This window comes from Pleurodeles waltl, chromosome 6 (genome assembly GCF_031143425.1).
Source record: "Pleurodeles waltl isolate 20211129_DDA chromosome 6, aPleWal1.hap1.20221129, whole genome shotgun sequence".
In the NCBI taxonomy this organism is placed as follows: Eukaryota; Metazoa; Chordata; class Amphibia; order Caudata; family Salamandridae; genus Pleurodeles; species Pleurodeles waltl.
In genome coordinates, this window is record NC_090445.1 from 147,380,686 (window position 1) to 147,395,349 (window position 14,664).

General features: G+C 44.7%; 1 protein-coding gene across 1 annotated transcript; it reads right to left on the reverse strand.

Annotated features, from left to right (window-relative positions):
- Nucleotides 1-512: 512 nt before the first annotated feature.
- LOC138299413 (keratin, type I cytoskeletal 19-like) lies at nucleotides 513-14,257 on the reverse strand. The gene is made up of 8 exons (XM_069237647.1): nucleotides 13,670-14,257; nucleotides 10,101-10,183; nucleotides 9,052-9,208; nucleotides 7,992-8,153; nucleotides 6,656-6,781; nucleotides 6,128-6,348; nucleotides 2,608-2,693; nucleotides 513-1,507 (listed from the first exon to the last, which is right to left on the reverse strand). Exons 1-8 carry the CDS (start codon nucleotides 14,213-14,215, stop codon nucleotides 1,353-1,355), a joined length of 1,536 nt encoding a protein of 511 aa, XP_069093748.1. The 5' UTR covers nucleotides 14,216-14,257; the 3' UTR covers nucleotides 513-1,352.
- Nucleotides 14,258-14,664: the final 407 nt, after the last annotated feature.

Sequence of the window (14,664 nt, forward strand, 5' to 3'; positions counted from 1 at the left end):
GCCACGTGGCGGATGTAGTTCCTCTTCCAGACTAGGATTGGGTAGGAAGTGTCACAACCTACGGGGTTGGTTCCTCCAGCGGTTGCCCTTTAGTTCTTCTCTCAGGATACTCTATGTCTTGTTAGTTTTGAATCTGGGTTCAACAATTTCACTGGAATGATGAAGGAGATCTGACCACTCCAAGGGATTAACTTCCACAGGTAAGGATGGGACTATAGGCCGGAGGTATGGCTTGGCAGGGTGCGGAGTGCCGCCTCTCACTCTAACCTCCAGACCCAGACTTCTACACAGAGAATTCTGTCTTCTGCATCATTCAGACACGCTCAGTCATCCGCCTATCCACTCGTTCTCACAGAGTAGGCAAATGAAAAAAAACTACATTTCCCTTTATACATCCCAGTACGATTTATGTGGAAAATGCCATTTTCCACGAAGGAAGAATCATATCGATTTGTTTACAAATGAGAAGCAGGAGAAGTCTAAATAAAAGGAGAAACACATTTTTTGCTTGCAAGAAATCCATATCAAAGTTTATTTGGAAAAATGTAGCACAGAAAATGTCCTTCATAACCAAAAAAATAAGGAAGGCACATAGATTAGAATTAAAATGCTCATATACCCAGATACTGTGGCAGTGAGAGAGAGGGCCTAAGGATGTGGCACATGGTCAGACTATGAGGTGCTCAGACTGGTGTAAAACAGAGATCAGTCGGTCAGGTGGGTGTGGCTCTACGGTTAAACTCCACAACTGGGTATGTAAGTCTGTTTCTCAGCATTGCCTATATTCTCTGACTGGGGTGTCACAGCATCCCTCGAGAACAACTTGAGTGCATGGAATGTTCACAATCTCAATGTTCTAGTTAGTCACTGAGTGGTAGATGCAAAGCCACCTATCCCTTCCAAAACTACCCAACACCAGACATGAGTGAAAATCTCTGAATGTACAGCACAGCACCATATGATAGGAACATATCCCCCAAGCACAAAGCTTTTTTCAAGCAATTTTTCATACAAGAGCAATTTTAGGAGGAAAAGATAGCAAGATAGATGAAAATACAACGCAGCCAATAGAAACTGGACTGTGACAGAAACCCCAGGTAAGCAAAAGGCTCTCATCAATCCTAGTTTCCAGATTTACATTCCAATGCACCCAGAGTCATGATAATCCTGCTTGTATCTCGACAACTGAGACTACATGGTCCAGAATGCTTTGGAACAAAGTGTATGAAGAAACTAGGACCAGGTGCACACTAATGCGGACCTGGAGCTCATTAGCCCACACACCACTATCAGTTATTTTATATCAACATAAGGTTCTGAAGTCTAGGCAGATGGGGATCTCGATAGACATCTTATTTTCTTGTCTGGGAGGTTAGATGCTGGTCTCGGGATGAGCCGTCTCTGGAAGAGATGTCCCGGGAGGAGCTGTCCCGGGTGGAGCTCTCTCGGGAGCCTTCCCGGGAATAGCTGCTCTCTGATCCATAGGACCCCGGGGAACCACGGGAGGCTGTGGAACAAAAAAGGAAAGTGTTTTAAAAATAACTCACCTGTTTACATTTTACCTATGGAGCTGTGCTCTTTTATCCTTCAGTTCAGTTTCATCCCACAATGTTTGCCAATCTGCAAACATGTTCCAATACGCCTGTGCCTTGGCTATGCTGGTAAGGCAGAGGGCATCAGTAGCATGTCAGGCTCACTTGGCATCTGACTGAATGTACCAGAGGTTTAGCAGGCTCTTTGGGCCACAAAGTGTCAGTAAAACTCCTGATTTACACATTTGACAGTAAGTCTTTGTCTCCAGGTTAATGACATTCTCTGTGGGGGCAACACGTACTATTCCTATTCAGATTTTTAAGCCTCCATCACATTTTCTTTTCATGGCCAAACCTCTTAGGGCCATATTCAGAATATAGCCTTATAGCCCGCTGCTGAGTGCTGTACCGGTTATTAAACGCCCAGAGCCCGAGTTATTGGCCCTCATATGATGAGGGCCTTAGACAACAGGTACAGCCTGAGGCAGAAAGGCTATAAGACTGTTAAAACATTCCACCCACTAAGGGTAGAATGTTCTTAAATTAAAGAGGGAGAAACAGAAAGGCAAACATTGGAATGTTGGAGCAGAGGGCTTATATCAGCCATTATAACACTAGAACCACTCCATTGTCCTCAATGGAGTACTCATCATTCCAAATTTCTAATAAATGATATCAGTTGTCATATTTAGAAATTCTTTAGTTTAGCAACATCTTTTTCATTGTGCTTTTTGACCAAATGTTGTTGTTTTTATGGCACGGTGCCAAATCGGAATTTGTGAATGTTTTGCTGTATTAAATAACATCTGCAGCCATAAATATAAACAGATACTAATTATGTCATTTGGGATTTCAAAATTTGTGAGTGAACTTTGCTTTTTTAATACAAAAAAATCTCCCACAATCTGTAAAAGTACCACTGCTTGGACTTTTGTAGCTGTTGATTTTGTCCCTAAAACTTTATGGTCCTTCAGACTCCCCTGATTTGTTCACTCAAACAGGACACACCATCAACAGCTCAGTCCTTACCGCCCATGCGTGACCACGTCCCCCATCACTAAGGACTAACACTTACCTTGTCTGCCCCCCTGAGCAGTAGACGATGACGAGGACGAATAGTAGGATGAGCTAGATGTTCCATGCGGAGCCACATCTTGAATTCTGTGAACACAGACAATAATAGCAATTAAATGAACAAGAGTAAAAGAAAACAAAAAGATTTAATTGTAGAGATAAAAATTAAAACTAAAGCAGACAGACCACTGAGGTGTCCTATAGGTCTTCTTGATCTAAATGCTGCAAATAAGTTTTCTCACCTGCATATTACACCACACATAATCTGTCTATGTGTTGCACATGTTGTATGCTTTACACAGTCTTTTTAATGTTTGCTGGCATTTGTTGGTGCATGCTTCTAGACTTGGAATACCACTGACAGTTACAAACCTGCTCACCTAACACTGCCCCTGAAATCCCAAGCTGTCCCTCAGTGCTTAATTTGTAAATAAAAACGTGCCGGTGCTCACAGCGCTCCTCTTAAAAACGCGGCTGCTGCAACTAAATGTGCGAGCACAGAATACTGAGACAGAGTAATCCTGAAGTCATCTCGGGCCTTTTCAATCCATTTAAAGCCACTCCCTGCCCCTTCAGCTCACTCTTGCAGCTTTCTACTTTCTCCCTCTGTGACGCTTTTTCGTTTTTCCCTTCCTCCGTCTTTCCCATATGTGTCTTCTGCTCGCAGCAAATGCTTGAAGCAGAAGAATAAGCACCGGCCCTCAAAAGCAAATGCCGGTGCTGAGCACCGGAAACAACAAGCACAAGTTAAGCACTGCTGTTCCTTCTTATATCTGGGAGTTCCCCCATCCCTTTTTAGGTCTATTGAAGGCAACTCTAGCTGTCTGTTAGAGCTCATGCGATCAACACATACAAATGCACAGAGAATTGACTTTGGGTCGGTCTCATCAACCATTGGCTTGTTTGAGTTAGGTTCCTTCAACCAATGTTATGTTTGGTGCAGCCCCCTTAAGCCATTGTTTATTTGATTTCACATTTCAGTCACAACCAATGATTATTGTGAAGTCATTTACTTTTAATACTTATTTCAAATTGATGGTGAGTCTAAAAGGAGTCTTTCTTTGTTTGCGACTTACCCTTATCTAAGAATTACACCGCAGTAACCATTTTATATGGGTAGAATCAACCACCAAAATGTTCTCATTGTTTAAGTAGCACCTTTCCAAAAGTTCTGCTAGAGAGGAATGCAGCCACGTCAGACGCTTTAGGGAGGCTGGGGGACAAAAATGCTGCTGGGTTCTTACTGGTTTCCCATCCGAAGGCAACTCATGATTAAGGAAAAAGATCACTGGGAAAATGGGAACAACAGGGGCATATTTACAAGCCCCTTACGCTGCCTTAGCGCTGCCATAGCATTATTTTTTTGGTGCTAAGGTGACACTAATGGAACATTTACCTTGAGTCAGATTTGCAAAGTGGTGAAATGAATGCATTGTGGCATTTTGCAACCCCTTGCGCCATATTATGCCTGCGCCAGACATAATGTATGCAAGGGGGGGTTACGACATAGGGAGTCCCAAAAAAATGGCGCAGTGACATTTACTAGATTTCACTGCATCATTTTTTCCATCACTTTTAACGCCTGCTCAAAGCAAATCAATAGGCCTCCCTGTGCTTTGCTGCAGTAGCGTCAACATTTTTGACGCTATGTGGTAACGACCGCCATCGTGTGCTTTATTGTAAATACAGCGCAACCATGGTGTTAGGTGGGGCAAGGGCGACACAAGAGGAGTGGCGCATCGGGACACTTTCTCATAAATATCCTCCGCAGTTTTTGTCACCACCTGGTGATGTTGCCCATCGGCTGCCTCGCTAAGGAAAAGACCAGACCTGCTTTTTACTTTGGAAATGCTTCACGTAATGTAACAGGACTTCCAACAAGTGCAGAGGTTGTGGCAAAGAGCCCTCACTGCCCTCCCCTTGTGACAATCCAGTTGGCGTGTGCATCTCGGTACAAATTGATCAAACACTAATACACCTCCAATATCATTGCTGAGGAACACAGAAGCTCATTCTGTTAGAATGGCTTTTGTTCCAGTACTGTTTTCTTGAAATCTAAGTACTGGTTAACTGAACTACATTGCAAAATGATATCATTAAGGTGCTCCCTGCTGACATCTGTTGTGACCAGCTGCTCACGACTCTAAAATTCCACCACTTCTTATTCATCTTTTAACCCTTCCAAGCTTAATTAATTTACTAGTATAACGTTAGAGAAATAATAGCATCCGCTTTTTACAATCCTTTAAAACAACAAAAAGCGTGGTATTAAGCGCTACAAAAGTATTATTAGAGGAGTCATAAGAAATGCAAGTTGTTTTATTTCCCCTAGTTCAGTCGAGGGAAAAATAAAGGAGATCCCTATCTGTTTAACTGTATCAAATACAGATTTTTGAAAGTAGCACACATGACCTGTGACCAACATGTGGCACGTTTAACAAAAATCAGTTGTGATACAGTATCATTAGCATGTTTTCTTTGCTTGAAAGATGCGGTTTAGTGACTAAATTATTGGGTGTAGTGGCAGGAATCCTGAGACCTTATCCTGGCTTCAACCCAAAACACAAAGGGGGTCATTACGACCCTGGCGGAACAAGTCCGCCAGGGCCGTGGGACGCGGTGGCACCGCCGACAGGCCGGCGGTGCCCCGCGGGGCATTCTGACCGCGGCGGCTCAGCCGCGGTCAGAGAAGGGAAACCGGCGGTCTCCCGCCGGTTTCCCGCTGCCCCAAAGGAATCCTCCAAGCCGGCGCAGCATGCTGCGCTGGCATGGGGATTCCGACTCCCCCTCCCGCCATCCAGTTCCTGGCGGTTCTCCCGCCGGGAACCGGATGGCGGGAGGGGGAGTCGCGGGGCCCCTGGGGGCCGCTGCCGTGCCCATGCCTATGGCATGGGCACGGCAGGGGCCCCCGTAAGAGGGCCCCTAAAAGTATTTCAGTGTCTGCAAAGCAGACACTGAAATACGCGACGGGTGCAACTGCACCCGTCGCACCTTCCCACTCCGCCGGCTCTATTACGAGCCGGCGTCATCGTGGGAAGGGAGTTTTCCCCTGGGCTGGCGGGCGGTCTTGTGAAGACCGCCCGCCAGCCCAGGGGAAAACTCGGAATACCCTCCGCGGTCTTACGACCGCGGAGCGGTATTTCGAAGGGGGGAAGCCTGGCGGGCGGCCTCCGCCGCCCGCCAGGCTCGGAATGAGGGCCTAATTGTGTTATCCTCTGCAAATTTAATTAGTTCATATCTCTCTCTCTCTCTCTCTCTCTCATTCTCTCTCTACTTTGGGCCTCATATCCTCTAGTATCTAGTGTCTAACAAATGGGCAGCTAACAAGTGTTGTAAATGCAGGCGTTAATGGCTACCTAAACAAACGTTTGACCCGCTAAACCACCTTGCCATTGATCTGCACAAGATTGGTTTAGACAGAGATCTCTCTCAGTTCTATCCTCTGCTCGCCTGGCTCTGCAATGGTTGGCAGCTCCCAGTTAGACCCTTCCCTGGTGGCAAATGCCCCAGTGGCGACTTACTGTGCACTTCCGTCATCAAGCAGGCGGCGGTAGGTGATGATCTCCTGCTCCAAGCGTTCCTTCACGTCCAACAGGATCTTGTACTCATTGCTCTGGCGCTCCATCTCCTCACGCAGCTTGGTCAGCTCCGCTTCCACCTTGCCAATGGAGGCCTGCAGCTGGGCCAGCTGAGCGCAGTAGCGTCCCTCTGTGTCTGCCAATGAGGACTCCAATGTTGCTTTCTATGGAGAAGACCGGCCATAACAACAATTTTGTCATGCTTGTCTATGGTTTAACCAGATGGCTCATTTGCAGGATTGTGTCTATAATTCCAGTTAACGCTGTAACGCGTTCTGGGACTTATAATAGTGGTTCACTTCAATCAATCTAATTAGATTCAAAATATAGGACTCATTTTATTTTGAATTTGCCAGAAATGAGGCGGAAGGACCTTCATTTTTCCCTACTTTTCTCTTTCTGGCTCATAGGTCTGACTTGTGCGCAGGATGGCAGCCATGTTTGATCTGGCTGCAGAACTGTCTCACTCACCGTGCTGAGCTGGGCTTGAAGGTCGATTTCTAGAGTCTGCACCGTGCGTCTCATCTCGATGACCTCCGTCTGGTTGGACTGGTGCTCCTTGGAGGTGGTGGTGACCTGATGGGACACCTCCTCGGACTGAAACACAAAATCATAAAATGGTTTTACATGGCCTTCTTTCCTAGAAGCGTGGGCGAGCTTGTTACTCTCCTGCATTGTGGCAGCTACCTACAGATACTTTACAAACATTTCAGAAAATGGACAGGGTAGGAATGTGCATGGTCTAGTGGTTTCCGCACCAGCTGAGGCACCAAAAGACCTAGATGTCCAGTTCCTGCTTCTGCCCTTCGCCACATGTGTGAACCTGAGCAAATCAGGTTCACAAGTGTGGTGTTTCTCTGTCAACAGATGTCAACATTTAAGATTGTCTGGAAACAAGTTAAACGCTGTAGATAAGACTTTGCATTTCTTTGATAAAGATGAGGTTTAGCAATCGCATGAACTGCACAAAAAATTTGAATTGCATTTTAGGTTTTATACTTGCTTTTGGTTTAACTAATTCCCCATGTTTTTAAATTCTCCTAGGTTGGTCGTTATGCCTTAGTTGCTTATCGCTAGGGGCTGTGCATTTATTCCTGAATTTTCGATGGCTGGATTCCTTGTTTAAATCCTTAAATTCTCCACATCCAGTCTACGTGTTTATGTTCCATAACGGTATGGGTCCATGCTATAACTTATGTCCCTCGATGCTCCTTGTTTCTGAATTCTCGTTGGTACTTGCCCATGGTCTTGAATTATCCGTATTTAGACTTTATCCTAGAATGCTGTGTGTCTAGAGGGCTCAGCCTGTTCCTGATTTCCCTGTTTAAACCCATATTGTACTCTCTTAAAAACCCCACTTCCATATTCCATGATTATTTTCCTGAGTTCTCCCTGCCTGGACTTCTTGACTACATTCCTGAATTCCCCATATCTAGGACCCTACTCTAAGGTATTTAAAGCCATGGGTCATGATTCCATGATTATATTCCTGAGCTCTAGCAGACTGAACATCTTGAATACATTCCTGAACTCTTGCTGCCTGGATTCCCTGCACATGTTCCTGAATGCTCCTTAGCTGGACTTTATTTACGTTCCCCAATAGCTAAGTATTCTGCATCCTGGCTGCTTGCCTATGTTCCTGAGTTCTCATATTTAGGCTCCTTGACAGTGTTCCTGAATTATCATTGTATAGATTCCGTGCCCATATTCATGAACTCTCCTTATCTAGACTCCTAGCTGTGGATCTAGACCCCTTGTCTATGTTCCTGACTTCTCCCAGTGCAGCCTCTTTGGCAGGTAAGTTTACCTGTGTTTGGTACCAGGTCTCAAGCTCTTTCTTCTTTGTTTCCATGATGCTCTCATAATCGCGTCTCAATTCATCCAGGACCTTCTGGAGGTCGATTCCTGGTGCTGCATTCATTTCAACGTTGACCGTATTGCTCAGATGTTTTTTCAGTTGGTTCACCTCCTGCAGCGAAAGGAAGGTTTAGGTAGTTTCATATCATCATTTTTAAGAGATGTGTCAAGCTAACTACAAAATTCAAGAAGCATACAATGCTTGATAAACCCTATAGAGATGGGATGACGTGGAAGGTGTAATATTGCCCAAAACATAATCCAGGGCAGGGGTGTAAGGAAATCCTGAAATTCATGTTTGGATGTTGCTATTCTTGACTAACATCTGACACCTGTACTCCAGGGGTACACTGATAGGTACTGAGTGGGGTGTAGATTGAGAGGTGGCGAGCTAAGGGTGATAGGGCCGGCAAAATATGGGTGATTGAATGGTCATGCTAAAACAAAATCATACCTTGTGGAGGGAGCATTGCTAGAATCGAACTTGTTGCGAGTACCAGTCGAGGGTAGAGTGAAGGCAAGCGGAGCATGAGCTATTTGGGGATATTGGTGTGTGGTAAGACAGCAGTGTTAAAATCACTACAAGGAATAGAGACAGGAAGTGCAAGGCAAAGAAGTGTCAGGTGGCTACAAGGGCATGGTTGTGAATGGTGCAGCAGGCGCTGTGGCACTGGGGCCTAGAGGCCTGAATGGTTCTCGGAACCCTTAAATATTGATGGATTTTCCTACCTACCTAGTGGTCAGAGGGCTAATTTGGTCAGATGGTTCATTTTCCTTGTTTTCACTAAGGTCTTTGGCACCTTTGCAAGGCCACTGGTGAATATGTATAACGGGTGAAGTGGAAAGTGTACAGTGGGTAAGTGTAGGAGGCTTAGAAGGCAATATTGGTCAGTTATAGATAAAGAGCCTGAGTGCTTCGGGTGGTGATGGGCTGCATATTCTTGACAAAGCCTTGTTTGATATCTCCGGATGTGGGCCATTGGTGGCCTGAGTGGAGGAATCCTTATTACCTCCTCGTGGTTCTTCTTGAGAGCAGCAAGTTCTTCCTGGAGGGACTCCAGCTGAATCTCGAGGTCAGATCTGGACAGAGTAAGTTCATCCAGGACCATGCGCAAGCCATTAGTGTCCCCCTCAACGTTCTGCCGAATGGCCAACTCATTCTCGTACCTGCAGCAGAGAAGGAAGGTGGACTTTAAGCATCTACGTGAGTGAGGAGTTTGTGCAAATAAAATATATACAATAGAACAGAAATGGAATGGAGAGCAGGGAGGAAATTAGAACAATTTAGAAAGAAAAGAAAAAGACATTGCAAGAGGGAGGCAGTGACGTGAGGGAGGAAGGAATGAAAAGTGAGGAATAAAGATATACTTAGAAAGAAAGAAGGAATAAAAAAGATGGAGGGAAATAGTGGGTGAAAGAAGAAGGATATTTGAGGAAAGGAGGAAAACCAAGATGTATGGGAAGAAATGAGAAAGATAAAGGGGGAAGAATGGGTGACATGAGGGAAACGACCTGAATGGGAAAAAGGATCAATTAAAAAAAAGAAAGTATGAAGATTTAGGAGGAAGAAATGAAGGAAACAGAATGGAATGAAGAAAGGTATTAAAGAGATAAAATGAGAAAGGAGGGCAGAACAAAGGAAGATGAAGTATACAGAGAAAAAAGGAAGGAAGTGAGTAAAGGAGCGCTCCACGAAAGGAGAAGTGAGGAGAGAAAAACAAAGGAAGGAGGAAATGGGAAAAGAAACCATTAAGAGGGGAGTTGAGGAATAAAACTGAGATGCAAAGAAGGACGAAATGGAGTAGGAAGCCGTAGAAGAAAGATGCAAAATGAAGAATGGTGGAAAGGATTGAAATGATCAAGGATAGGGTAGAGGAGACAAGGAAAAAAGAGACGACAACGATGGAAAATTTACAAACATGAGATAGTTGTGGCACAAGGAAAGATAAGAAAAGGAGACTGAGATAGAACCTGGGGCATATAATGAGGGAATTGAATTGTACATAGAAGATCGATTAAAGATTCATGGTTGTAGGCAGGGATTGTAGCTTGGACTCACTTCAGCTTGAAGTCATCTGCAGCCAGCCTAGCATTGTCGATCTGCAGGACAATTCCAGCATTCTGGGCAACAGCATCGGTGATCTAGCAAAAGAGGGCATAGGAGATGGTGAACAGAAACACTGAGGTTTCATTTAACCCATATACAGAATTGCTCCAGCAGACCAAGTTGAGACCAAGTTAAGAAACAATAACCAGATGAGCAGTGCATTGAAGATCAACTAATTGGATGGAAGGCGGTCTCTGTCATTTAGATCCTTTCTCTCCCAGTAGGGGGATTAAGACTGCCTGCCACTGCTACACACACTGCTACTCTCTCTATCTCTCTCTCTATCTCGCTCTCTTTCTCTCCTCTCTCTCTCTCTCTCTCTCCCTCTCCCTCTCTCTCTCTCTGTCTCTCTCTCTCTCTCATACTGCCGCAACCCTCAACTAACACCATCAATTTACCCAGATCCCCCACTGGTAGACCACTCATCCACAGCCTCACCAGACAACAACCACTGAAGTTACATACCTTTACACTGAGAGACAGGGCAATATTTTTATGTTTACCTCTACTTGTTGGCTAAGCGTGCTAATAGTTGTATATTTCCATATACTCACACCAGGGAGCTTCAGCCTTTGTATATCCCCATAAAATTAAGGGGAGAGCAACTCAACATTTTTGTACACCTATCAGCTTAAATAAAGAGCGCGTCAGTACTTTGAAAGGCCATGGATGCATCCAGCTTGCAGCTTGCAGCTTAATCGCAGACCCTTCAACGTGCTGGCACCATAAGGCCTCCCTGGCTTTAATCGACTCTTCCTGCTGTTTTTTGACTGAAATCAAGAGGGTTTCATGGAATTTATATATTGGCACAGCTTCATAATGAGAGAGAGCTGGAGTTACAGGCATACCCTTGGATGGCGAGACCTTTGGAGGTATCCTATTGACATAGACATATAAAGAGAACTAGGGAGGACACACAATTGTTCATAGAGCCCTGGTGTATTCATATATGCATTCAATTACCTGAAGAGTCCTATGGATTTCCATGGAGAAAGCCATGGAGTTTTCATATTAACCATCCCTTGGGTAGAACTATGGAGTTTTCATGTTGATGCACACTTACATGGACAGAAGTAGGGAGTTTTCATGTTGACACACACTTCCATGGAGAGAACTAGGGAGTTTTCATGTAGATGCACACTTCCATGGGGAGAACGAGGAAGTTTTCATACTGACATACACATATGTAGAAATCTATGGACGATCAATATTGACACATATATAGAGAGAGGGAAGGAGCGGCAGACTGACACACATAGCTGTAGAGAGCTAAGGAGTATTCAGGTTGACTTCACATTTTAAAATAGAGCTGTTGAGTTTTCTTACTGATGCACATATATTTGGAGAGAGGTATGGAGTTTCCATATAGGAATACACTTATATGAAGAGAGCTATGGCTTTTGTATATAGACACACTCACAAGGAGCGAACAATGGAGTTTTCATATTGGCCCACATTTACATAGAGAAGTCTTAGGTCCTCATTACGATCTTGGTGGATGGAATACTCCGTCACAAACGTAATGGATATTACATCCGTCGTATTAAGACCTCCATAGGATATAATGGAATCGTAATACAGCAGACAGGATATCCGTCATGTTTGTGAAAGAGTAACCCCATCCGCCAAGATTGTAATCAGGCTCTTAGTTTTCATATTGAAGTTCAATTATATGAAGAGAGCCATGGAGCTCACACATAGTCAAATTCAAATAGTGTAACAACTGAGTTTTCATACTGATACACTTTTTATATAGAGTGCTATACAGTTTTCATTTTGATCCACATTTACATAACGAGATCTTTGGAGTTTTCCTATAGATGCGCATGTACATGTAGTGAACTATTTTTTTAAATATTCAGCTACACCTTGGTGAAGAGGGTTATGGGGTGAGCACATTAGTACACAATTGCACGGAGCGAGCAATTGAGTTTTATTACTGACATACGCTAGTAGTAGAGAACTATGGAGCTTTCATATTGGCACATGCGTACACGGAGAGAACTCTAACTTCCTTCCGGTTCTTGAAGTTCTGATTCTAACATCACTCCAGGACGTCAAGCAAAAGGACACAGCCTTCTGCAATGAATACAGGCCCTGCTATGTTCTGTTGCCTTTCTTCCAGGAGCGGAGCCCATAATACATTGAATTAGAGGACATCAGAACGCACAAAGCCATCTGAAAGCTGCGGCTTTATGAACACTGCTCTCCTGTGTATATCAGTTGTGAACACCAATCAGAAAACAGTGTTTAGGACCAATAGGAAGCCACCAATTGTACACCAACACAGATAGATCGGAGGATGCGATGCCTATGCCGAGAATGTAAACCAACACAAAGAAAGAAGAACATTTTTGCAAATAGTTGTTTACCTCTTTACGGAAATGCCCAAGGGGATATGTGTGGTTTGAGTGGATTAGTTGTATTTTTTTGTGGGCCAGGTATGTTTTTTTAACTAAAGTGTCTTGTGGGGGTTTTTCACTGTCATATGGCACTGTGTTGGAAACCCTAAAACATTAGGGCCTCGTTTACGAGGCCCACAGCACTTCTGCCACCAGAGCTTCCTTTTGTTTGATGCTCTGGTGGCACAGTGTGCCAGCCTATATTTACGAGGCCATGCACAGCCAACTTGAGTGGCATTTCATGGCCTTGTAAATATGGACCCCTTTCACGCATAACAGTGTGAAAGGGGTGTTTCATGAGTGTTACTTTGGGTGTTCCCACACACACCCATGGAACCCAAAGGAATCTGATACATTCCCAGATTTACAAGCCTAGGAATGCGTCAGATTCCTATGTCACCTCAGGGGTGGCAGAAGAGTGACGCATTGGGGAGAAATATCTTTATTTCTCCCTGTTTTTTCCTCTATAGAAAGAGGAAAACACCTTTTGTGATTGTTTTTGTGCAGGAAGATCTCACCTTACTGCATAAAAACAATCATCCCCACAACGCAGGTACCCTTGCACCATGGTGCAGGAGTGCTTGCGTTGGCGCTAGGCAGCAATGTGTGCACCAGCACAGGGGGAGAGGACAAAAATGCACCATATCTTGTAGATACAGTGCATTTCTGTCTTTTCCCGGTGGTGCCTTGCTGCGCCGCCCTGCACCACGGGCCTCGTAAATGAGCCCCTAAGTACTTGTGAGAAATAACAACAAATGCAAGAGAATCAAGAAATACACTAGCTAAGGAAGAAATTGTGCAGATAAGAAATCATGGAAACACTTCCTACTCTGAAAGCTAGCTCTTAGTGCCTTGTGCTGTAAGCAAGCATAGATCCTCTAAAGTGCTTGTGATGGACACATTTTGCCCCCTCTGATAGGAATGTCAGAAAGTCAAAACTAACATTAGATCAGACAGCTGATCTGGTTAGTAGGGAGCATTCATACTCAGCTGAACCTGGAAGTAAGTCAAGAACAAGGGTAGCAGTGTCCATTGCATTACATAGCTCTGAGTAGGTACATACTACAACATGACATGGCCACTAATCGCTGCATTGTAAAGAGTGGCGGGCGGTCTTACCTTCTTCTGGAGATCTTGGATGGTCTGGTAGTATTGACTGTAGTCCTCTGTTGGACGTGGGCCATGTGTTGCGTACCATTGTCGTATCTTTTCCTCCAAGTCAAGGTTGGCTTGCTCCAGTGAGTTCACCTTGCTTATGTAGGATGCCAGGCGGTCGTTCAGGTTCTGCATGGTCAACTTCTCACTGGTATTCAGAAGGCCACCATCACTGTCACCAGACCAGGAGCCCATGCCTCCCCCAAAGCCACCACCGCTGGAGGCACCGAGAAAGCTGCTTCCATAGCCACCAACAGAGCCGCCACCAAAGCTATGGCTCCAACCAGCACTTGAACTGCTGCCGAAGCCACTGTTGGAGCCACCACCAAAGCTTCCACCATACCTGCCAGCACTACCAAAGCCAGCACTCATTTTGCCCCCTCCATGCCCACCACTCACACTACCTCCATAGCTCCCACCACTGGACGGGACAGAGGACATCCGATAAGTTGAACTGTCACCAGTTCTCCCCTTCCCCTTCTGAGAACTTGACCCATAGAAATGGCTCATGCTGACGGCAGTAGTTCTCCAATCACCTGGCACGACAAGATCTTAAAGCTGAGCACAAGTCTACCTACTCATAGGCATCCCTATTTATATGCGTCTCAAGGGTTGACTTATCTCGCAATATTTTTTATTGGAGTCACCAGCCCAGTAACCTTTGCCAACTTTAGATCCATCACTATTTTTTTATTTCACTGCCTACAGAACACTCCACAACATACAAGCTGGTGTGTCTGTTTTTTTTTAATTCCCACTTTCACGAAAGATGTAATTTAATCTGAGTCGCTCCTCTTGCAGTGTGCAAAGTCATGTGGCCTGATTCCACCCTGCCACACCTCACCCCCTAATGTGCTTAATCATCATCTTCAGGTTGAATAGCATGAGGAATGATGGAATACATCAGAAAAAACACAGAAAGAGATACATGATAAGCTGTCTCATTAATCTCCTTTCTT

What these genes read in the sequence shown, in the direction of transcription:
- LOC138299413 (XM_069237647.1), bottom strand. Translation starts at nt 14,215, where the DNA reads ATGAGCCATTTCTATGGGTCAAGTTCTCAGAAGGGGAAGGGGAGAACT. An exon ending in GCAGATGACTTCAAGCTGAA is followed by an intron (nt 9,209 to 10,100) that starts GTGAGTCCAAGC and finishes TCTCTGCTGCAG; the next exon opens with GTACGAGAATGAGTTGGCCA. An exon ending in TTCAAGCCCAGCTCAGCACG is followed by an intron (nt 6,349 to 6,655) that starts GTGAGTGAGACA and finishes TCTTCTCCATAG; the next exon opens with AAAGCAACATTGGAGTCCTC.